This window comes from Lampetra fluviatilis, chromosome 2 (assembly GCF_964198595.1).
Source record: "Lampetra fluviatilis chromosome 2, kcLamFluv1.1, whole genome shotgun sequence".
Taxonomy (NCBI): Eukaryota; Metazoa; Chordata; class Hyperoartia; order Petromyzontiformes; family Petromyzontidae; genus Lampetra; species Lampetra fluviatilis.
In genome coordinates this window covers 16559802-16583887 of record NC_136276.1, presented here as the reverse complement: position 1 = coordinate 16583887, position 24086 = coordinate 16559802, and the positions used below count along the sequence as shown (strand labels likewise).

Sequence of the window (24086 nt, the reverse complement as noted above, 5' to 3'; positions counted from 1 at the left end):
AATCTAGCTGAGAAATTCGTGAGATCGACTCCGTGTCAGTCACTGCGCTTCCGGTCTGCTCCGGAAACTCTTTCACAAAACTTCCAGATGCGGAATTAAACGCAAATGAACACATTTCATCGTGAGCTTATAAAAAAAAAACTACATCATCCAAATCAAAAGCACTTTAAACTTCCAAATGCGGAATTAAACGCAACTGAACACATTTCATCGTGAGCTTATAAAAAAAAACTACATCGCCCAGATTAAGAGCACTTTAAACACCACTCTTTCACATCAAAATGAGACGTGAAAAATAAGGAGACAAGAGAATTGATTGGATTGCATTTTCTTTCCAGAAATAAAAATACACTGAAAGCAGTTCTTAACATCGCATGAAGCACATCATTCCACACATTTTGCATATCACCCTTAAAACCAAACCCCAACAAAAGAATTAACATTTTAGGACAATAATCATAAATGAGCGTTCATTAAACATGAACGCCCATTATGATTGACAATAAATGCTTATTTGGCTTTAGGCATAAACCATGAGATAAATGTTGAGATGCCTCACAGATGCAACAACTCGTTCTTGGATTTTAGTTTTTACTATATACACGGTGGATGCTTGAGCACTGAACTGTTGCTGTACCATTCCTACGAGTGAAGAGAAAGAGAGAATATGCTACTCGTGTCAGCGCAAAAGGATATGCTTTCTGTTGATAGTCGTGCTACAAATAATTTGTACTGCGGACTTTTTGCAGCGTTCATAAAGAAAACACGTGAACCTATCACTGTGCATGATACTATGCATATTAAATTAAAATGTCTTTACTCGTTAAAAAAAGGCACAATTAACTTTAGCTTTATAGACCTGCAACAGTAAAGTAACTTTGATCAGTGCATATGCATATTAAAGATGTTACTGTCAGGGACATTTAGTTTTTGAAACACCTGCACATGTTTTAGCATGGACATTTCAGAAAAAAATGCATGGTCTTCCCCCCTCCATTTGGGAGACCCGGAGCGCAAGACGAAACAAATTCAGCTTGCGAGGCCACAGCATATAAAAAAAAAAATGAGCAAAAGTTAAGACTGAAAAGGACCTGTGCAACATTTCACTGTATCGTTCGTAATATATTTCCTTGCAAAGTTAATTGACACATGCCCTGAAAAATGTATGCCTACCAAATCCTGCGAATGAATGGTATATAAGTGTTTCAACACACCAGTTTTGATAAGCTTAAAGAACAGTTGTACACTTCGTGAACGCAAAAAGGATGTTATACGTTTGAACGTATCGTTATTGGCTTCATGTCACCAACAACTGTAATGTTGGGCAAACTATAAGCCATTCGGTTTCAATCTGATTGCCACACATCATCCAAAACAACAACAAATAAATGAAAGCGTGAACATGATAATCCACAATCTGTGTTCAACGGGGAACAGTGACCCCTGAAAAGACACGGGGAGGCTTTAACAAATTAATGAGGCATTGCGGAAGTGAACTAAAGCAGTAGCAAAAAAGGCAGTCAGAACAATAGTAAATCCAATCGATGCAACGTTGCTTTGCTTGGAAGAGGATAGCGTGCATCATTATTCCTGAGGAAGGACCACATTTCTGGTGGACTTTATCTTCTCCAGCCGCTTTGTAAGCTGACTATTGGTGATCTCCAGCTCTTCCACACGGTCCTGTGCTGACCTCAGCTGCAAAGAAAACAGTGGCAAGTATAAGCAGAAATGGTGTGCCGATAACACACAATAATGTGCAAATGCTATGAACACCATTAACACCACCACAGCCATCCTCCTCCAACAGCAATGTCTTATCTGTACATTTCCCTTACCTCTCTTTGCAGTTTACGCTTTTCTGCTTTAAGCTCATCTTCAACTTTCTCTGCATTCTCCGAAGCAGTTTTGTAACGTGCAACTTGACCTTCCAGGCGAGCTATCTGCAAACACAGATGCATGCGCATGTGTGCACGTCTCTGTTTAAAATCTGGTGTTTGGCACTTGAGTTCACACAAAAAGCAAAACGAAAAAACACTTCAACTTGAAAAGATGGGCCAAAATAATGCGAAAGCTTACACTTTGTTCCAATGCTGTGATGTCCTGTTCCGCTTTTGAAAGCTTAAACTTGTGCTCACTGAGTTGTCTGGTTACATCTCCTGAGGGAAAACAAAGACAACACGCACTATGCAGTCACATAATGAAACCTAATGCAATACACACTCCTCTATAATGCCACCAAAAAGGCCCAAGTTGATTAGATTGCCATTACATATGTAGATAAAATATCCAGAGCTGGATGAGTGCCTCCTCACGTGCTGAATATTGTGGGATGGTGAAGTCAGCACAGATAGGGAACAATAGAACTATAGCACAACAATCGATGCTGCTGCACTGCCATCTACTGCCCACTACACCCCACAAGCCCAATGACAACCTGTTCGTGCATGGTCCATTACCCATCCAAGCACTATCCAGGCTTAATCGCACTGAACTTCTGGGATATGATGAGAACAAGTGCATTCAGGGTGACTTGATCATAGATAACATACTGGCAGTATAAAATGTAGTTACATATTAAATGCTTTATAAATTCTGGATGTCAGAAGAATTGTAGCTCGTTTTAACAAATGCCAAGATCAGCATGGTTCATTTTAAAATGTTTTTGTATTGATGTGAACATTTGGTTCATTCCATAGGCACAACGCTTTTTTATCTTGCAAATGATGTCTGGAGCATTAACATTTACTATTAATCCTTTCCCGTTGAGATGTCTGCAAGCTATAGGGTGGGTCCTGTTCACCAATGAATCTTGGAATGTGCAAGCGGTTAGGATTAATTTTATTTGGAGAAACATAGCGCCGTTGTTTTTAAAGACATTGTACTCACCGCAGATAACTGTAGGGACACAACCACACCCCATGATAGCTGGCACCAAACTGTGTTACATGCCTTCCCACATGGCCTTGTGGGAGCCTCGGTACCGATAAAGTTATTTTAGTTTTTTCTTCTGTATACGTACGTCATCGGAATGGTAAAGGCTTATGTAAACAGCATGCAGTGGTAACGTTCTCATTACCAGATGGCTGTATATGCTTGGTAAAAAGTGAGCTGTATTAAATACAAATATGTTAAACAAGAAATGTGTTTATTAAGTAATACCATACTTTTGGCCGTGAAGCCATGAAGGAGTTGTGTGCTTACTTTGTGTCTCGATACCATCCATGCCGTTTTCTGTGGGGTCGCTATCCGATTTTCCCGATTTCTGTTTGGTTTCTTCTAGCTGAATCTTCAGGCTCTTCACCTGTGCCACAGGAAATATTCACATAGAACCAAAATTGAAACAATCACTACATTTACCCAAAAAGTACACTAAAAAAACAAATGAAATGACATCTGAAGCAATGCGATATTAAGTAGAGCAACATCTTCAGACTCGGAAATTGGACTTAAATTCCCGATCACAGCTAACATCAATGGTGTATAGTATTTAGATTTGTTCTGGGTCTCCACTTCATCAACGCGTACCGACCAGTGTGGTGAGTATGGTCAAATGACATCCACTACTGACACCTCGTGGGAAGGTCGTCGTGCAGCAGTGGATGGATAGGGGATGCAAGTTATTAATACTGGTAGGAACCTCCTGGTTACACCAGCCCACAGGGGATTATTGTGTCCATCCGTCCGTCGTGCAGGGAGGGGCTGGGTGGGGTGGGGAAGGTGGGGAGGGGCTGGGTGGGGAGGGTGGGGCTGGGTGGGGAGGGTGGGGAGGGGCTGGGTGGGGAGGGGCTGGGTGGGGAGGGTGGGGCTGTGTGGGGGGTGGGAGGGGTGGGGCTGGGTGGGGAGGGGCTGGTCACCCCGTGGTGCCCTTATAAAACTCAACGTTTAACCTACTCACGCCGGCTTGTGCCCGCCCTCACAGTCGGCCATATTTGCGGAATACACCACGCCGCCGTTGACCCTGGACATTGACCGAGCAACCCAACGTTCCTACCAGCTCCCTCCGCAGGAATGTGTTACTTCATATCTTCAGTGTGTGTAGCCTGGGAATAGCAATCACCTGCTCTACAAGTGATTCCTTGTCTTCAACCAGCCTCTTCAACCTTATGTCTGAATAGGAGAAATCAAATCCACAACAATACTTGAATGTACGATTTTGAATAGCGTATGTTAACACAGCTATAATTGCACGCACACACACACACACACGAATAAATGTGAACCATATAAAGCATAAATATACTAAACGGATGAAAGCTGGTGAATACGTACTATTTTTCCAAAGACTCAGATCACCCTATATTTTGTCATCTGCTTAACTATTGCAAATATAATTTATAGTTCAACAAAGTTATCACTAAAATTCAGGATAGACCCAGCCTGTATTACTTGGCCACTAGATGGCATCAGTGTAGAACAAACCAGGCAATGATGTAAAGTTTACATTAAACTTTAAAATTGGGTGTGTCCAATTGGTGAGGGCTTCTTGGCAACTGAGGGGTATGGTCAACCACGTACAGTCCTTGACAGAAGTAAAAAAAATAGACTTCCTTCAACTTGTTATCAACCAAATAGAAATATACTATGGCTTGTGAATATTTGCATTTCCTATGATCTTGCAATATTATTTGTCGTCTCACAAGCTACTCTGATGTTACATTATACGCTATATGCACAATATAAAATGTTGAGTTTGTCAACGCGACAATTTGATAAACATGGCTTGCCTTTCGTCAAGTTTAAAGTTATATATGGGACGTAAAGCACTTCATTTTGCCAACGTCAGTATTTACTTAAAAGAAAAAAATATTACTTGAGAGTATGCCTTCAAGTTCACAATAACCTTTACAATGACGTAAACGAGTTGTGGAGATGTGCTTACTAACACACCCATCACCGCAACCAGACCACCTTTACCTGTTCGTCGAGAATGTTTTTTACATCGAAGTTTAAAGTAATTTCTTAAAATTACAGCACAGCAACAGTAATCACAACTGCAAGTACTAAAAATCACCAAAAACAATATTATGAATGTCTTGAAAAACTGAAAACAAATCAAATGTGCATGTGGGGAGTTGTGAGCCAATTGTGAAAAATCCACATTACTGAAGTTAAAAAGACAACCTATCCAAGGGATGACCACTCTTGCTGTTACACGCAACCTAAAATACGTGGCAACATCATCTTATTAAAAACTGTAAAATTGTATCATCTTTTAGCATGAAATATAAACATTTGTAAATAGCATGCACTAAATGAAGAGAAATATGGTGCATTTAATCCAACAGTACTGTAAAGTGAGTGGCCCTAATCCTTTTTAATTGAGCATATCTTGAAAAAAAATTTAACAATTCAAATGTGCATGTGAGGAGATGTGAGTCTAGTGGACATCTGTGAAAAGGGCTTCATAGCTCATCGGATTCCTCTAGTCTCAATAAAGATTCTGATTCTGAGTAATAGTGGAGAAGAGCCGAGGGCGATGCATTGTGCCCGTGTGCGGTAGCGTGGTGCGGGAGGAAGCGTTGGATTGTGGCATCGCGAGACCACGACGAGTGATAATGAGGATCACAATGTCGTGGTAGGGAGGCCTTAATCCAGCAGTGGGTAGAACACGACTGGGTGACAATGATGACGAGGCAATGTCACCAGGCAGCGAGTGGATCAAGATGACGTCTCACCAAGCGGCCCATCCCCCGCGCCCTCGAGCAGCTGTGCAGCCTGCCGCGACACCAGGGTCACCGCCCCGCCGCCGGCAAGCGGCTCCCCGTCCGGCCCCACCTCCCCGTTCACCTCCCCCTCCGGAACCATCACCAGCCCGTGCTTCTGCATGGCACAGGAAACGCCGCGCGCAAAGTCACGCAACCGTGCCCGCATTGCCAGCACACCACGTACGCACACGCACCACGGTGGCAAGATGCTAACTACCACGTCTGCTATACAAAGGTCGTGGGTTCGATCCCGACCCTGATGCCCTGTATCTGTATGATATTTGGGGTTTGCGGTGCTTCTCTCCGCGTGGTCGTGTGGATTTTTCTTCAGCTCCTCCAGTTTTTCCCACCACATTTAGAAACATGCGTTTCGAGTATCTTGCTGCTATACATTTCCACATGATAGGCTACTTCGTTGAGCTATGAATTGTGGCCAGTTCGCTTCTGAAAAAGATTAATATAGCTCAGTGGGCCTTAACTGGTAAAATAAAAACAGTTTTAATACTTTTACATGCTGCCAAACCTGTGGGCGGACCCAGTATGCCTTTGAGTTTAAACTCATGTTCAAACTTTGAATGACTTATGCCACAAATATGAAAAGTGGACTTTCTTTTCTTAACAAGATCATGAAGACAATGTGGTTGCAATGGAAAAACTATAATGCTGCATTGATTTAACGCATTTGAATGATTCCTGTTACTAGACAATGTCACAACATTAGCATCTTCCAAATGTAATGCAGAAGGTAAGTCACACTAGTATCTATTTACATCCATGCAATTCTAAGGGTGACATGTCTTTCATATATATTAATCCATTCAATTTCCCTTTTTTCGTATTATCTTGGTACAGGTGCTAACTTATGAAGTTTCCAGTCTAGTAATTTCCTGCAGTCATTCGAATTAAACCATATTGGGAATCCCAGAAGACAATACATAACTTCTCCTGGTGCCACTTTAATAATATTATCTATAATCACCTTCAAGCTGTGTGGGGAATATTTTGCCACATTACTATCATACCATATCGATATGCTGCTACACATACTTCATTTGGTACTGGCAAAGGAGGTCCCATGATGAGATGCACGTACAAACTTAGCCCTCAACTGCGGTACGCTAATACAAAGCAAATATACACAACCTATATTGTACAGCCATTGGTGACTTGCGACAGAGTGAGACACAGTCTTGGGTCGGAGCCAACATTTTGAGTGTAGGATCCCAGCTGGTCTGGCTCTGACCACGATAAGCCACGTGACCACTTTCTACATGTGGCACTCGTACAGAGATACACCTGGGTTGTGCCGTTTCATCTACAGATGGTAGCCATTTAGGTATATTGGTCATAATAATGAGTAGAATAGTCACACATTTTACTTAAAAATTTGAACTGTACAGTGGCAAAAGAGTCTTGAGGCAAGCATCCTGTTTGAATGCAGATTAACACAAGCTGAGTTGTATGTTATAATATGCACCGCTGCTCTGGTAGAATGGAAAGTCTAATCACTTCCTCTGCTGGTTGACGGAATCTTTGCAGTTGACTTGTTTCATGTATATACTATATTCCACTAACAGTGCAGTCTCAAAGCAAGTTGAGTGCTCTCATACCTTTTTCAACTCTTCTTTAAGTTGAGTGACTTGTTGCCTGAGTTCATCTCTTTCATTCATGATACACTCAAAGTGTACCTTTTGCCTTTCAAGAGCCTGGCCCCCATTACGGGGAACAGGAGTTACAAGAGTAGAAGAAAGGCAGCAGTGAGAAAAACAGACGAGAGCAATCCAGTTCAAAGGAGCGTACAGTTTAAACACAGTGCAAAGGACAGCAGGCAAAAGGGGGTAAAGTATGGCGCAGCTGCTATCTTTTCAAGAGTCCAGTAATAACTATGCATGCACAATTTGAATATGCATTACATTCTTGTCCAGTTTTACTTTCGTAGTTGCTTAAATATTTCTTAAAATGTAATGGTATCCCTACAAACATTACTGGTGTATGTCCTTCCTACTTAATTTAAAGGTATGTGCTGTACACACACCGACATGTTCACATACCCCTATCTTCTTTTCTTTCCACCCAATTGCTTCCTGGAGATCATTTACCTCCCGCACATATGATTCTTCTTTACGCTGCAGTGTTTTAATTTCCTGAAAGCGTGAGAAGGCAAAGGAGAAAAAGCATTTGGTAGAAACGAAAGTAGAAATGGCAGAGGCCGGATGAAGAAGAATATCATACGCTAATTCTAACAGGTATGTCCTGTGTATTCGTTAAAAGGCTCAATATATTGTAAACTTACCAGCATGGAGGCATCCAAGTTTGCAATTGAGGGTGCTGACCGCGGTGAATGTGATACCAACAAATAATGCAACTTATCCAATTGCAAAACAAATAAACAATGATTTTACTTTTTTAAACTTGGTTAGACCTTGGGAGGATGTGCTCTTTCTCTAAAAAAAATATATTATTGCTTGGCACCCGACATATATAGCAGTGGCTTGGCTATTACTGATCATTTGTCTTCCTACTGCTGGTAATCCCAAACAGCAGCTGTTTTACTTAATGGCGATATCAACCTGGGAGGCCATAGCAATTAGTAACAGTACAAATTCGCCTTTGATGAATCCATTCAGATATCTTGCAGTGTGTCAGAAAATTGCTGCGCAAGATATCTTTCACAGAATTTCTGAAAAAATCCTTCACGTTTTTTTTTTACCCTTTACACAGTAGAGGTAATAATTTCCCATGTACCCTGTCATGAGATTGTTGAATGACCATAAACAGATTTATTTTTATTTTTTTTGCGACTGTCAACTCAACTACACTTGAGGACCGAGCGAGAGTTTAATCACAGATGGCTTTGTGGATTGAAACGGAGGTCCTCATAGTTGTCAGCCCAGCACTCTGACCTCTATTCCATACATGTACTTTAATTGAGAACAAGTCCATGCACCCACAAGGCACATAACCCATATTGCCATTGTGTATCGCACTCATTCAAATGGAGTGGAGTCATAGTCTACAGATATTAGATGGTGTCAACAAATGAATGTATCGATTATCACCACAAGCTATATTTACAAGTATCAGAATGTTCAACGTAAACAGACGTTGACATAATTAGGTAATCAATGCACTCATTCATGTACTTCCACACGTTTTGTACACCAAATGCAGTGCAAATACATGCATGCCACACAATACAAACATGATATTTCCATGCTCACTAGCGCTGGGTCGCCAATAGCACATGGATTGATGCTATGCTTGGCATTCACTAGGGTAACCTGGCAGACTACAGTAATTACAAACGCTTTACAAATCAATCACATATGAGGTGATTATTTGCACATTTTAATTGACTTAATTCCTTGATGATTTTCAGGCATGCCATCGAGATAGAATAATTAAATGTTAGCTATTGTGAGGTTTACTAATGACTGTAGAGGACATATCAAGGTCGCACAGGATAATGCAATAAAACATCTCTACCCATTCTGCTTTTCGGCAGGTTAGCCCAGTTATATGCTTTGGAATTTTCAGAAATGAGTATCTCGTGTATTGAAAATGTCAGTTATAATTTGTTTATGTTACTATTTACGTAACTATATTCCCATATAACAAAACAATTGCAATGATACTTAAAAATACAATTACTGCGGTAAAGCCTGCTTCCAGTAATTGTGAACACGAGCATAATGGCATGACTCGCAAAAAAGAAAAGCTTTTGATTTTCTGACAGTTGCCATAACTACCCGGTGGCGTTTGTGCACAAACTCCTAAGTGGCAGTTTGACACTAATTTGGGCCCAGGGGAGTGCTGAAAATTGCTGCTACCAACTGCTCACCTCTATGAGTGCATCCCTCTGCTTGAGGCCCTCTTGCAGTTCGTCATATTTGTACTGCAGCACACTTTGCGCATGCTTTTGTCTCTCCAAGTCCTGGGAATATCAAAAATAAACAACAGTTGAAAACATCTCACTTCAGATATATTCAAGCACCTATATAAAACCAATGTGTATTGTTAAATACATCATATACCAAACTAAACATGGGTGATATTTGTCTTCTGCTCTGAAATCACAAACTCCACAAGTCTGGGTTTTCATATTCGTGTTATTGTAATCCAAATATTTAATGAGAAAAATCAAAAAATATCCCTAACCTTTGCAAAATAGACATATGGAACCTTAATTACAAAATATTAATTACAAAAAATAAATATTTTTGTAATTACAATTTTGAAAATATTCTTGGGCAACGTTTTTGTAATTATATTTTTGGCAATATTCTTGGGCAACACAACAACAGAACACCATGGCTTGCCACTGCCAATGGGGTCAAAGGGTGTTTTTTAAAGTTTGCATGACAGCAGATGCAGCACTTTGCAGGAAATATCAAAGTTGTAATATGAGCCGTATCAATCAGACCACTTGATGCCAACAGTCCTAGTGGCGAAGTGCACTTGTGTTTTATTCTTATTTGAAATAAGTTGCAATGACCATCTGAAGTGCGCACATGTGTTTGCCTTTGCCATTACACATGGTCCAACAAAGAGAACTGCTCAGAGTCAATAGCAAAGCGTGCTCTTTAAAAACATCTGTCTAACATCAACTCAGCTGTGACGTGCGTTTCAGATGATAGTTACGAGGAAAATCTGTTTCACATTACATTATCCTCGTTATTTTGCTACCTAGAAATATACAAACAAATCTAGCAATATTTTACTTGGCAATGCAACACACATTTGAAAATTGGCGATTACCAAAATACACAACCCAAAGCTCTTCATGGTTTATTTATGCCTGAATATGTAATTGACCGTGGGGTTCGATACCGATATAAGCTCCCCATAAACATTCAATTAGCATGTCTTGCTATGTGACTGTTTACAGGAGGGCTTAAATCAATAAGTTGAATAATAAACATCATTTTAAAAGTACTCGGCTGAACCTTTGGGGAGTGCACAAAATTACTGTGGCTCAAAAATCCCCACACATATATTCATAGCTGAATATGGTGTGCTGTCAATGTAACTTGCAAGCTGTGTGATATATTCAGTAGGTTGTCACTTAAAAGCTCATTGCTTCAACATAACTGCGGGTGATGATACTAGAAGCTGTATAGATGGTTTGGGTTTAACTTCATGGGTGCAAAGCATCTGCCGTGCAGTCTAGTTTAACAACTGCTGCAATACAAATACGCACATAAGACCGAGTCAAGAATGTTAAACCTACAAGTCATTCACATCGGCACAGTCTATGGGAAACCAAGTAATTACAGAATGAGAAATGTTACATTGGTGATTTATTTACAAGTATGATTCTTGGGGTCAAACAATGCTCTCTGAATCTGGTAATCAATTATGAAACAAAACATTTGTATCCCACATTTTTCAATACCTGGTCATTTCTGTAGCAGTAAAAGCGTACACATATGACACAGAGACACATGCATGTGAATCAATGATGTTACAACCACCAGAGCAAAATGCACACTGCTTGAACCAGTTTGAGGGTTGCTGATGAGCTGGCTCGGTTGACAGCCGAGAGGACACATTTGCGCAACAGTGCAACGCTAAGTACCTTGCATTTGTCCTCGTGTTGGCGCCTGAGCTCCGCCATCTGCTCCTCCATCTCCTCCATGCTGTCGCGCAGGGTGTCCACCTGTAACACGGTGATTGATGCATCCCACTCAGTCGTGCCTCTCATCGACAAATAAAACAACATTTTGATTACGAATTATGAGAACCTGTAGAATGGAATTGTATCTCACATGTATTCACTGTATTGTGATATTACACAGCACATCATCCCGGCATTGATCAAATGGCCGGGATGATGTGCACCTCCGATATCACGGTTGGCTACGTAGAGTGCTAAAGAAGTTCAATGCACATATATACAAATAAGTATCATCCACGGTGACTGGTCTGGTCACCACGATAGGAGTGGGGAATTTATACCAGAGGTTCAAGACCCTCAAAAGATGATGGGCAGCACCCAAAACTTGGAGACAATTTCACTGGTATTACTGAACAACAGGTGGAGTGGTAGCACAGAGGTTAACACACTGCACTTTCAACTTAGTGCGGTGAGTTTGATTCCCAGCCATGGATAACACCAACAGCGAGTGATATCTATCTGAATCAGACCTGCCCCTCCCCCGATTCACCAAGTTGCATTGTCCAGCATGGTGAGGTATAGTTAAACAACCTACAATATTAACAGATGCGGGGAAGCCGTCATCCAGCAGTGGATTAACAAAGGTATGCCAATTATGAGTTTCATTAATTACTGCATCTCTGTAAAATAACTATAAACAGTGAAACATTTTTTCAATTTTAACAACAGCATCTATAAGTATGACCAGTCTTCACGAATATGCACTGTATTTTGCACATGTCATAAAACTTGCTTCAGGGTTTACATTTGTGTACAAACTGTTTCTTTTGCAGGAATGTTACTTTGTTCCCATATTCTACAGAATGTATTTTCTTACCTGATAGATCAAATTAAACTTCTCGTTGTCAAGCTGTGCATTCGTCACCATAGCCTTTTTAAATTTTTCCTGGACCTCTGACAGTGATTCCTGCCAAAGAGAATGCACGCAATAACATGAGTAAAATAAGACAAAATGCAGCAAGTTATTTTTCTTGAGCCTCATTTTCACACGAATGGAAATATCACGTTCAACTTTCTGAGCATGCTCTCTCGGTGCTACACTTGTCAAATAATTTAACATTCACCGTGTTCCCACAGAGGGAAATATAATACAGTCCACTGTGTTTACAACAGACTGGTGCTTTTAATTAAGTCAATTGAATGTGAACAATGAAAGTTAATCAACATCATTAGGGATGCAAGCTTGAAACACGTTGAGTGAAAATCTTACTCATTTTTAAACCAAAAGTACATTTATTTTAAAAAATAACATGCAAACTTTTAGTTTTATTAATCATTTACAGCCACACACTATTTCACAACATGCAGCGATTACGAGTTAAGTTAAAGTCTTGTTGCTTTCAAAAGGCAGACGCTTGTGTGAGTGCATCAAACAACACATGGAAACCCTCAGTTTATTGTATATCTCCACGTCATGCTTCCAGTACCTTTATTTCTTTTAGGCCCTTCGTGTATCTGGAATCTACATCGCGTAATTGATCCTTTAGCTCATAGATATCCTAGTGAGCAGAAATGGAAGCCAGGTCTCAAGAAAACATGAATCGTGAAAGAAGTGACAGACCTAGGGACGGGCTTTCCAATGCACAAGAAACCCATCGCTGCTTCAACACATCGTCTCTGCGGTATACTAGTTGAATTCACGTGTGTGGGAAGCACTCAAGGGGTAGGGAAGGTGGGGGTGGGGGGGTTCGTAGAATCTGCCACCTGTCAGAAGAGCAAAGTATCTACAGCGGTGACACCAACTGCAGTATAGCAAATGTTCATCCACACAAGGAAGAGAAGAAAATACAACGCTGACGGGGGAATATTATACAGATGTAAAAAGGTGTCTACGCACAATGAATACCTCGACAATGGTATGAAGGGACTTTGTGCTGATGGTCTCGAAGACACAAGAGAGATGTATATAGAAACATGACTAGGGACATTGGCCTTTTCTGTAATGTTTGATTAATCTACCATAAGACTAGACTTGATGTATTTCACTGAAGATATGTACACACTGTTTATGATATTTTTACATATTTTATTAATATACTCTTGAGAAGGTTTTTTATAAATCCGCTGTGTGGCTCTCCGTTGCGTTTTCGGGTTGTACTGCGTGTTGCTAAGCACGATGTTTGACGTGTTGTACATTTCATTCCCAGGACACGGTGCGGAATGTTGGACATTGTGCCGAACGCACGGCATAACCCAAAATCTCATGCAGAGGCTTTACTTGCATTAAAATGATCAACTATTGCCATTTTTTTTATCAGGTGATATCCCACTGAAACTCGTGATCGCTTTTTTTTAAGGACACACAGGATATATGGCCCACCAAAGTAATATAGAGACAATTCTAGAATTTTGGCAATTATTAGAGTTATGGGTAATTTGGCTCTGCCACTACACACAAATATTATTTTCCAAATAGGTGAGAGGTTGAATAATTACTGAGGAGCATTAATTGGAACATTTTATTTATAAAGAGTAGTGTCGAACAAGATAACCCAAGTGATATTCATCTTAATATCAAGTGTATTTTATCAGCGACTGCTGGATATATCTGCGACAAAGGGCAAGAGACGCCTCACCTTGGTCGAGACATCCACATCTCCAAGAGAGCCAATGTCTCCATTGCCCTGCTTGGAGGACAAGTTGGATGAGGACAAGGCTGATACAGCACTCCGGGATGCCAAGGGCTGCAAGCAGCATACAGACAACACACAGGTTACATGGCAGCATCACAAGGCAAGCCAGGGTACGACACCTCAATGCCCAACCTTTATCTCCACTGCTATATTATAGGTGTCAGCCACCCTAGCCGACTGCTGTGCTACAGCTGTGGTTACATTACACAATATTTAATTAAAATGCACTCTTTTGCCGTAAATATAGCACCACAAAGTGGCCGATTTGATTGATGTGTGTGAACTTGAATAGTGAGTTATAAATTAACACCCTTTGAGGGTGGCAGCAGTGTGGAAACAAGTCTTGACTTGCCTCCGGTGCAAGCAAAAACTGCAAGGGAACACACACCTAAACTATGACCTAAAACTATGAACTAGTTTTATTCTACCAGGTAAGGCCCATGGAGACATGACAGTATACTTGATGCTATGTGAAATTATATTCCTTACACTGTAGAATCACAGCCATGAACAGGGTTTTGCTGAAATATGGACGTCAAACATGAGTTAATGACTTGTTGCGCTCCCATAAACAAAGTCAATATACTTACGCGTCCTGTGTTTTCTGCGAGGTCATTGTCACTGTGATCATCAGTGTACTGGGGAAAAAAAAGGGGAAAAAAAAAAGTTGTCAGTCAACATGCGTGTGGTTGCAGAACCTTAGGGGATCCGTGTACTGGGGATCCAGCTTGCCTGTGGAATGCATTTAGGCAGCTTGTTTATGTCATCGAGGTCAGCGCAATGAATAAAATGCTGAAGCTGCAGCTTTATCTTCAGTGCACAACTTCAGCACTACGACTAAATTGAAAACAGAGGCAAACAAGGAGCCATATGATATCAATATCGATGCCTTCAGTTTTTTTTTCCCCCAGCAAAGTTAGCAAGACGATGTGACTCAAAACAGTTGGTCAATCTCTGGCAAACGCTTCTGCAAAGCCACGGCAACATTCAAGTCTGTTTTTAGCGTTAGAAAACCAAAGCTTTGCATCCCAGCTGTCCGTCTATTTTAATTCACACTCCCAACTGTGCAAGTAAACTCACTTTAGCCAGCTCAGGGATTGAAACATCATCAAAATCAGAGAGTGCACTTCCTCTGCGAGAAGAGCAACCGTAGATGTCCACTATTGAGCCTTTCCGTGATGGTGGGTTTGACGACTTATGAAGAAAGATGGAAAGGGAAACAGAAAAGAAAAGAAGCAGTTACAGGTACAAGAACAAGGTAGCCGTGTCAGTAGAATTAAAAAAATAAACATTTACACAGTAGAATACTCTTTAAAAGATCTATTATCACCAAAATAATGAGACATTAAATATGTAAATGAAAGGAAAACCAAAAGATGTTGCAGGAATATATGTTCTTAATATACAAACTCCATGGTGGCATGCCATTTGTGCACGTGTTTAGCATATGTGTAGAAGGGCACATGTGCATATTTAACTGAATGAAAATACCACTGAGATAAATGTGCATACGTATGTCCTAACCCTACTAACGGCACATCTTTCGGTTAATGCTAAATTAAATGTAGCTAACATTGAACTTGGTGGCTTGCATTCCACTCCCGGCTACGGCTAACATCAGGGACAATATCTAAACTGATCCTGGCCCCTGCCCTCTCGCTGCATTAACCAACCCGTACTGACCAGCGTGGTGCAGTATGGTCAAACAACCCCCACAAATAGCATGGGATGGGAAAGCCCTCATATAGCGGTGGATTGACATAGGTTTGCACAATTAAAGCATGTTTTAAACTGTACTGACCAATGCACAGATGTCTGAAATATCACCTATATAATTCAAATGTTTGCACATGTTAATTAGGAAATATTAGTGTGTATTATTTTAAACACAAGATCCTATTATTTCATAGCTGTGTGGATTGTGTGTCGTGTATTTTTTTTTACTTTTATCATTTTTCTCATTTTAGTCAGACATTAACACATTCGATGTGCAGCTGAGTTACAGCAAATGAATCACACCAACCATTCCCACAAGGAAATGTTAAAGCATCCAGTTTGGATGAAAGTCTCTCCACATTTTTCGCAGTAATGTGTACAGTTTTGTTTGCTCCATTGTTGGAAAGTGGTGTCCTAATGTGACACGATGTTACATTAATTTTCATAAATAATAAATAACGCATTCCTACACGCAACACTCTTCGAGTGCATGTATCATGAGTATAATGTACAAACAGTAGCTCTTGTAAAATAGAATGATTATCTGATACTAGCTTGTGCTGCTACTGTGCTTTGTTTAATAAAGTGTCAACACGCTGCGGGGACTTTATGAAAGAGCTGCTGATGAACGCGGTTTGCCCGGTGTTCGTCGGATTGTCAAAGGTGGCATTGGTGGCCGGCTCTCACCGTGACGCCCCGGGCTGAGCGAGTGGATTTCCGTGAGTGTACACTCGTCACCTCATCATCAGAGGACTGATAACCACCACGGCAGGCGGAAGAGACGGAGGAGGAGGATACGGCAAAGGGGCAACACAGGAGGAGAGTGTAAAGCAGCAGACTGCAGCAGCGGTGGAGTAAGCAGAATCCCCACATGAACGATGCAGTGGCTCGGAAAAAAAATCCCCACTCAGAAATGAATACGTTCACACACATTTGAGTTAGGTTATAGATAAGCACGCAAATGTTTGCATGGAATTAGACCCGATGTAAGCCCATTGGCAGTTCTAGCAGCCATTCAAGCGATTACAAAAAATAATTTATAATATTGTAATTTACAAGATGATGTTAACAAGGAACAAGTGCAGTAAAATAAATTAACAATTCAATGTAATTGTTTCCTATTAAACCAAGAATCTTAACGATGCATTAATTACATTTCACACAATGAAGCTTGTTTAGCATAACTCACATATCATTTTCTTGCATTTGGCTAAATTCTATATCGCGAGTATAATCGTGTTTGGACATGAGCTTGTAAATTAATACCATATGCCAAACATTGTCCTATATATAACCCTAGACTACAGTACCGTGTATGATACATGAAGGTTTTTTCTTTTCAGTAAACAGCAGCATATTGTTATAGTTTGATACTTACAAGCCAGAAAGCAAAAACAATTAATCACAATTATGTTTTAAACACACATTACACTCATGTAAACAATCTCGCTACGGCAGGAGTGGTACGATTAATGTGAAGGTCTGCTTATAAATGTCCCGTTAGCTCTACTGTTTTGATATCCCCATCAGTGGTTCCACATGCATGCTCTCCAAATTTACGCCACACACCGAGACAAAACACGTTACAGGTAGCTTCCTCTCCATTATCCGTGGGCGGATTATTCGCCTTGCAGATTGCCAGTTCTTGTAAAAAATGTTGTTTTTGCTTGCATTGGTTTAATGATCTGCCTCCGAACGTGTGACTCAACCGATGTGACTCACTCTTGCAATTACAGCCAAAACTAGTCGGTGGAAGAAACATTCTTTGTTTCACCCGCTAAACAAGACATGTAAGCAACACACGTTTTCTTGGCCACCATGAAGTTTGGCCTTATTTCCATGATTTTATTTTATCCGAGCTACTCCTCCCATGACCACGGACAATGGAGCGTTGGCTGCTGTATGATTGTGAGAACACGTTGGCATCTCACCGCTGGGCTGGCCCTACGAGAATTGACCAAAGAGCTGAGCCGAGAGCCGGACACACCCTCTGCTGCCTGAAGTTTTACAAACAAAGCAACGACTTACAAGACACTCCTAAAGGGCACGTGAAGGAGGTAAACGATGCAGGGGATTCCATTCTTTTAAGCCAATAGTCACTTCAACAATGTACATGCACTGTGCAGGGTTGCCATATATTATTTGGCACAGATAGGCCAAAGTACTTTATTATCGCAAGTTGAATTGTTGATGCTTCCGTAATCATGAACAGCATAGTTATCTGAAAATGTAAATATTACAAATTCACGTACTTTGGATAAATAAGTCTCTGTCAGGCGTAAGATAGTGTTAAGTAGAAGTGAGCCTGACATATGCTAAGTAGTGGATAGGGGTAGAGTTTGTTCAGTCCAACACTAATGAGGCTAGTGGAAGAAGATATTTATACAGGGGAAATTGAAGCAAGCTGTCGAGAGCTGTGTTCAATGCCTGTGAACTGATATTAATTGTAGCACTGTGAAAACGAATACAAAAATTAACAATAGCTCACTTTCATAGTACGTGGTGAGCATAAAGCATACCTTGAATTCACACACTGTATGCTATGTATAAGGCTTGCTCTGCTTGTCCACATTTACTCACAAACACAGCAACCTCCACGAAGTACTTAGATTTTAGAACACCAATCACCTAAGACAACATCAACCCAAGATACATAGAACATAACCCCTTTGCCATGCCCAAATTACAATTAACAGCTCTTAATATCACATGAAGGAGGTAAACGAATAAAAAAAAGTGTAACTGTTGCAGCCTTTCAATCAATTAAAATAGTATTTAAAAGTGGCTAAATGCTCAAATAGCACTTACCCTATTCATCTTCCAATAACATTAAGCTATTTTAATAAAAAATGGCATTTTAATATCCTGTTAACTGAAAAATATACTGAATACAATGGTAGGCTAACATTTCAGACAATCTTGATTTGAAGCTTTCGTGACTTCAGGAATCCATACTCTTTGGTTCTTTCGGTAAAGTCACGTAGGTAGAAAATTAATAGATCACGACGTTTCGATCGTAGATAGAAAATTAATAGATTACGACGTTTTGATCAAAACATCGTGATCTATTAACGTCGTGATCTATTCATTTTCTATCTACGTGACTTTACCGAAAGAACCAAAGAGTATTTCCGACAATGGCCCTTCTTTAATGAAAGGGGTACTGCCCAAAAAGTTATCCCGTCTGCTTTGAATTTTTTCTCTCATTAGGTCATCCGCAAGACAAAACTTGTGACGTTTTGTGGCCTGTGCTGCCAATGCAACTCTTGTAATTTTCACGAGCATTGACACATTTCCCTTAACCATTCCGACAGCAGCAACAATGGAACCCATTCCCAATACATGAGGGGAGCATAGGCCAGGTTCAGCGAGTTCAAGGCCAATGAACATAGCTGGCCAAGTGGAGCTTAGGCAGCTGTCTAAACCAAACACATGGACATCCTTGAAATGCCAAACAAATAGTCTTTGAATGAACCGACATGTAAGCTTATATGTGTGGCCTTTTTACACTCGCATGCAGTGCCATTGCTTGATTCTGTTCAATTCACATTGTCTTACTGCCGCTCGAGCAGGACATGGGGAGGTAACTCTTTCGATGCTTTTGGTTGCCGTGAACCAGTGAAGAAAACTCGACATGACCATGGTTGGGGATGGCTCTCTCCACGGGATAACACTGTTGACTTCTCATGAAGCAATGCACGTTTAATACATTCCAGAGGCATGATGCGATGATTCGACTGCCAAGCAGGGTCTCAATCGTAGACCATGCTGTGCGTTGTTCAGAGACAATAGTATGTGGCAGAATCAATGTGGTAGAAACGTTAACAGTGAATTATCCTAAATGTAAACTGCAAATGCATAAATTTCGATTTAAAGCTTTCGTGACTGCAGGGATTCATCTTCTTGGTTCTTTCGGTAAAGTCACGTAGAAGGGAAATAATAAAATAATACAAATAAAACATAATACAATTATTTTATTAAAATAATAAAAATAAAACATACTAAAATTATTTTATCGTGTTTTATTTTTATTATTTTATTATTTCCCTTATACGTGACTTTACCGAAAGAACCAAGAAGATGCAAATGCATAGTCACGCTTTATAACCAACGCAAAACATATTAAAAGAATGAAGGTCCGATACAATAACAAAGACTGAAAAGTATATTCAAGCATTGCGATTCACTTGTCGTTGCATTTTCACTGACTTGGCGAAGTGCTAGTCGATTCAGACGTGGCCATGGTTAGTCAAAGTCACTGCAAACACTGTTAAAGCAATACAAACAGCAAACAGCCTGCACTTACGACCCGTGAGGAAGAGCCCCGCCACCCACGGGCACTGCCCAGAATATCTTCTGAGCCCAAAGTCTACAGGGAAGATGTGTCCAACACAGAGTGGTCACCGGTGCCAATATACACACACACACAGTTGTGCTCATTCCATGAGCCCCTGAATGTCCTGTTCTCATGACATTATGGCACTCCACCAGTTTCCCAACTATTATCACCAGTCCATGTAACTTCTATGTCACTGAGGTCATATGCTCAGTGATCTTTGATCCAGTCCTGAGGCCCTAATTTAAATGGAGCCACATTAGGGGCCGTTCATAAATAACGTCACGCGATTTTGGACGATTTTGGACCCCCCCCCCCCTTCGTCACACGGCGTCACAAAAAGCCAGACCCCCCCCTCAAATGTGACGTCACAAAGCTCTGCCCCCCCCCCCCAAAATAAAACATGCTGCAAATCGCTTTAAACTAGTGTCATTGTGGTGCGTATTCAATGTGCGGCTGCACTCTGATGTTGTAGGAGAAAACATTTATCAAAAAGTCTATTTAATTAAGTAGAACGTGTTGTATATATTTATTTAAAGTTGCGCATTTTGATGTGACGTCACATTTCTCACCCCCCCCCCCTCGTCACACATCGTCACAAATGTCTGACCCCCCCCCCCCTTAGGTGCGTGACGTCATTTATGGACGGCCCCTTAATACCTATTCGGTATTGTAGTTTAACATTTGAAATGCATTCTTACTGCATTTTCTAGATAGTGGCAAAGGAAAATTATGTTCTGCAGTACTGCAATCTTGCCCCTACTTTGGAAATATATACAGTACTCCAGTCAAGATATTTAATTCTGAGTGTAGCTGCATATGGGACCACTGCAGGAAGTCTGGCAACATATATGATTGCATCTATACTGTGCCCTGTTTATAGTTCCGATTCTGACCAGGACAAGACAAAACATTACACTCATCAACATAAAAAATCTAATTTCAAAGATAATAGATAAGTTTCCATTTACGTATACAAACAAGCCAAAACGTTTAATGCAATAGTTTCATGGTCAAACTGTGCCACCAAAATAAAAGAAAGTACCGTATATTTTAAACTCACCAGGACTTTGAATGAGTATACGTATCACAAGGAAGATACATTATCATTAAAAACTAACACGTTGTGATTTAGGAACTGATAAAGGCTCAAATCTTGACTTAAAGCTTTCGTGACTGCAGGAATTCATCTTATTTGGTCTTTCGGTAAAGTCACGTAGATAGGTTCAAAGAAAATAATCAAAAATAACAGAAAACTACGACGTTTCGATCGCAACGCACGCGATCGTCTTCAGGAAAAGGGACGTTTTTGATTATTTTCTTTGAACCTATCCACGTGACTTTACCGAAAGACCCAAGAATATGATAAAGGCTCGCTTGGACAGTAACTCTACCCTCATTTAAGGATAAATAAATTACTTTGTCACCACCATAAAACAAAACAAAGACACTTTTCACTGCATGGGTTAAAGATTATCAACAAAGATTGGACACTGACCCTGCAGCTTCGAGCAGGGGCCAAAGGCTCACTGTAAAGAGAGGAAGTCTGTTGAAAATAATTAAAACAGTTACATGTCCGCATAACGATCACAATTCATATGCGTGAGACACCAGTAAAATGTATTCAGCATTCACTCAAAAATGAGCACACCACATCTAAAAGTGTAATGGTATATACAGTCTATTCAATGTGCCCGAGATGGATGCGGTAGAAGTGTGCGACAAAGCACAGTTGATTCTGTAAAACTGATAAGCTGATGCTCAGTGTAACTGAATAAGTAGTATTTAAAAATACTTTTTTAAACACGCTTTAATGAAATGTACCGTACGAGTAATGGCAGAACTCCACGACTCGAGGAAGTGGCCCCGAGGCTTGCCATAACGTAAGGGGGCCGTGGTGATTTATATCCAACGTGAGTTTAGCGTGGACAATTAGACCCAAGGTGAAACATAACATAAAAAAGATTGTTTAATTTTTTTTTTTATAGAATATAGTATTGTCATCAGTATGACATAAGTATACCAAGTTTGCAGTCGATACTACATTGGGAAGTGGGTTAAAATTGAGTTACAAGATTTGAGGATACGACAACAACAACAGAGTGAGTTAATAAAAGGCATGTAAAAAAAAGATAGTTTAAAAATATATACTTTTCATTATTTATGATAGAATATAGTATTGTCATCAGTATGACATAAGTATACCAAGTTTGCAGTCGATACTAAATTGGGAAGTGGGTTAAAATTTAGTTACAAGATTTGAGCATACGACAACAACAACAACAGACAAAAAAAATGACTCGACTGGGATGCATGAACATATTATGGGGCATGAAAGCTGCAGGGCGGTCGTGTAGCGTTTAGCGCTGCGCTATGAACCCGTCTACACGAGTTCGATGCCCGGACAACATCATCGGTGATAATTATCTGAACCAGTCTTGCGCCTCCCCTAGGTGGACTCGGCGTCAAATGAGTACCTGGTGTGATGTGTAAACATTGCTACATTGGGAGATAAAGTCGGTAGGGCGTGGTGCTGGCCACCCACCCCCTCGTGTACCGTGTCGCCCTTCATAGATGCTCGAGAACGGAACTTTCCCCAATAGTCTGTTAAGGCTATAACGGGGGGGGGGGATCATTGTCTTTGATGAAGCACAGTTCAGTCTATAAAACTGATAAACTGCTGGTCCGTGTAACTGAAAAAGCGATTGTAGAATGGGAGATGTGAAAATGTTAGGGGGTAGAGAGAGGTAAGTGAAAGAAAGCTGCAAGCAGCATGTTTCAGCAGAGGAAAGAAAACAGACCCTTTTGCCAGTGCGCCTTGAAAAGGGCATGTCATCATAGCCGCCCCGGACACCGTCATCCTGCTGCCAATGATTAACATGTGAAAAAAATAAACTCAGCATCCAAAGGACATTCCGTTGTGCGTAAGCTTTACCCATGCCACTTTGCTAAATGTCGAATTATTAAGTCAAACTGTCATCAGCTAATAATATCACGTAAATAGTAGCTTTTTAACATGTAAAGACAAAGTGTTATAAAATTTCGACTCACTCATGACAAAAATATGAGGTTAACTGTTTTCTTATATTAAATCGAGGAGAAATCTATTTAATATAAGGCACCTGAGTCGCAGGCCCAAAAACGATCTTAAAGCAGAATAAGGCAAGAGGAACATTCGTGGTGAGACTTATATCGCTTAATCCCCCAATAAGGAAAGGCCACTTCTAACATTCATTCAAGCCTCGTTTCCATGACCACTGCTAACTGGGCTCTGCTGGTCCAGCAATGGCCCAGGACCAGCACCATGGCCCATTACCCCATGCGCCACCAGGATCTGTGAGCTGGGCTCCCACTCTGTCCCCTCCCCCCTTTGTCACCTAACCCTCCGTGGCTGGAGAGTGGTGTTTGGGAAGTGACATTTATTTTACGTAATTTAACAAAGGCAAGGGTTTTAAAGCAAATAAATGAATAGATAAGTAATTTTATGGCCATGTAATTTGACCGTGAAGTGCGATAAAGTAACCAGCATCACTAGACACTCAATATTTTACTGTATTGGAAGTATTTATTTTTATTTTATCAGGTAAGACCCACTGAGCTATATAGCTCTTTTGCAGAAGCGACCTGGCCACAAATGATAGCTTAACGAAGTTACTTATCATGTGGAAAGTATCGCAGCCAAATACTTTGAACGCATGTTTCTGAATGTGGAGGGAACAACTGGAGGATCCGGAGAAAAATCCATGAGACCACGTGGAGACCATACAAACTCAAAATATACAGGCGTCAGGGTCGGGATCGAACCCACAACCTCCTGTAAACCAGGGGAGGTAGTTAACATCTTGCCACCACGGCGCCCTATTGTCCCCATGACATCACGACTGATTCCAGTGTCAGCCCAGAAAACGATAATGGCTCACAATTTGAAAAGGGGACTCTGTAGCCTTGTTATGGGATCAAATAGAAACCATGCTACTTGGTTCCTATTTGGGCTTCTGTGGGGACAGGGGTTCTCCAGT

At 40.7% G+C, this 24086-nt stretch overlaps 1 protein-coding gene across 15 annotated transcripts in view; it reads right to left on the bottom strand.

Moving 5' to 3' along the window:
- Positions 1-141: 141 nt before the first annotated feature.
- LRRFIP2 (LRR binding FLII interacting protein 2) overlaps positions 142-24086 on the bottom strand; it is a 50778-nt gene continuing 26833 nt past the window's right edge. For 6 of the 15 annotated variants that reach the window (XM_078871139.1, XM_078871168.1, XM_078871150.1 and 3 more), the window contains 20 exons: positions 22869-22931; positions 21566-21613; positions 20038-20100; positions 17663-17728; positions 16419-16484; positions 15096-15209; positions 14606-14653; positions 13959-14066; positions 12810-12881; positions 12200-12289; positions 11284-11364; positions 9547-9639; positions 7757-7849; positions 7316-7411; positions 5676-5820; positions 4058-4107; positions 3202-3301; positions 2077-2156; positions 1836-1940; positions 143-1695 (listed from right to left, as the gene is read on the bottom strand). In XM_078871139.1, the coding sequence (XP_078727265.1) occupies positions 1585-1695; positions 1836-1940; positions 2077-2156; positions 3202-3301; positions 4058-4107; positions 5676-5820; positions 7316-7411; positions 7757-7849; positions 9547-9639; positions 11284-11364; positions 12200-12289; positions 12810-12881; positions 13959-14066; positions 14606-14653; positions 15096-15209; positions 16419-16484; positions 17663-17728; positions 20038-20100; positions 21566-21613; positions 22869-22931 (1692 nt within the window). In that variant the 3' untranslated portion in view covers positions 143-1584. Of the gene's footprint in view, positions 1696-1835; positions 1941-2076; positions 2157-3201; positions 3302-4057; positions 4108-5675; positions 5821-7315; positions 7412-7756; positions 7850-9546; positions 9640-11283; positions 11365-12199; positions 12290-12809; positions 12882-13958; positions 14067-14605; positions 14654-15095; positions 15210-16418; positions 16485-17662; positions 17729-20037; positions 20101-21565; positions 21614-22868; positions 22932-24086 lie in introns of all 15 variants that reach the window. The other 9 variants (XM_078871182.1, XM_078871174.1, XM_078871209.1 and 6 more) reach the window with 9 other exon arrangements.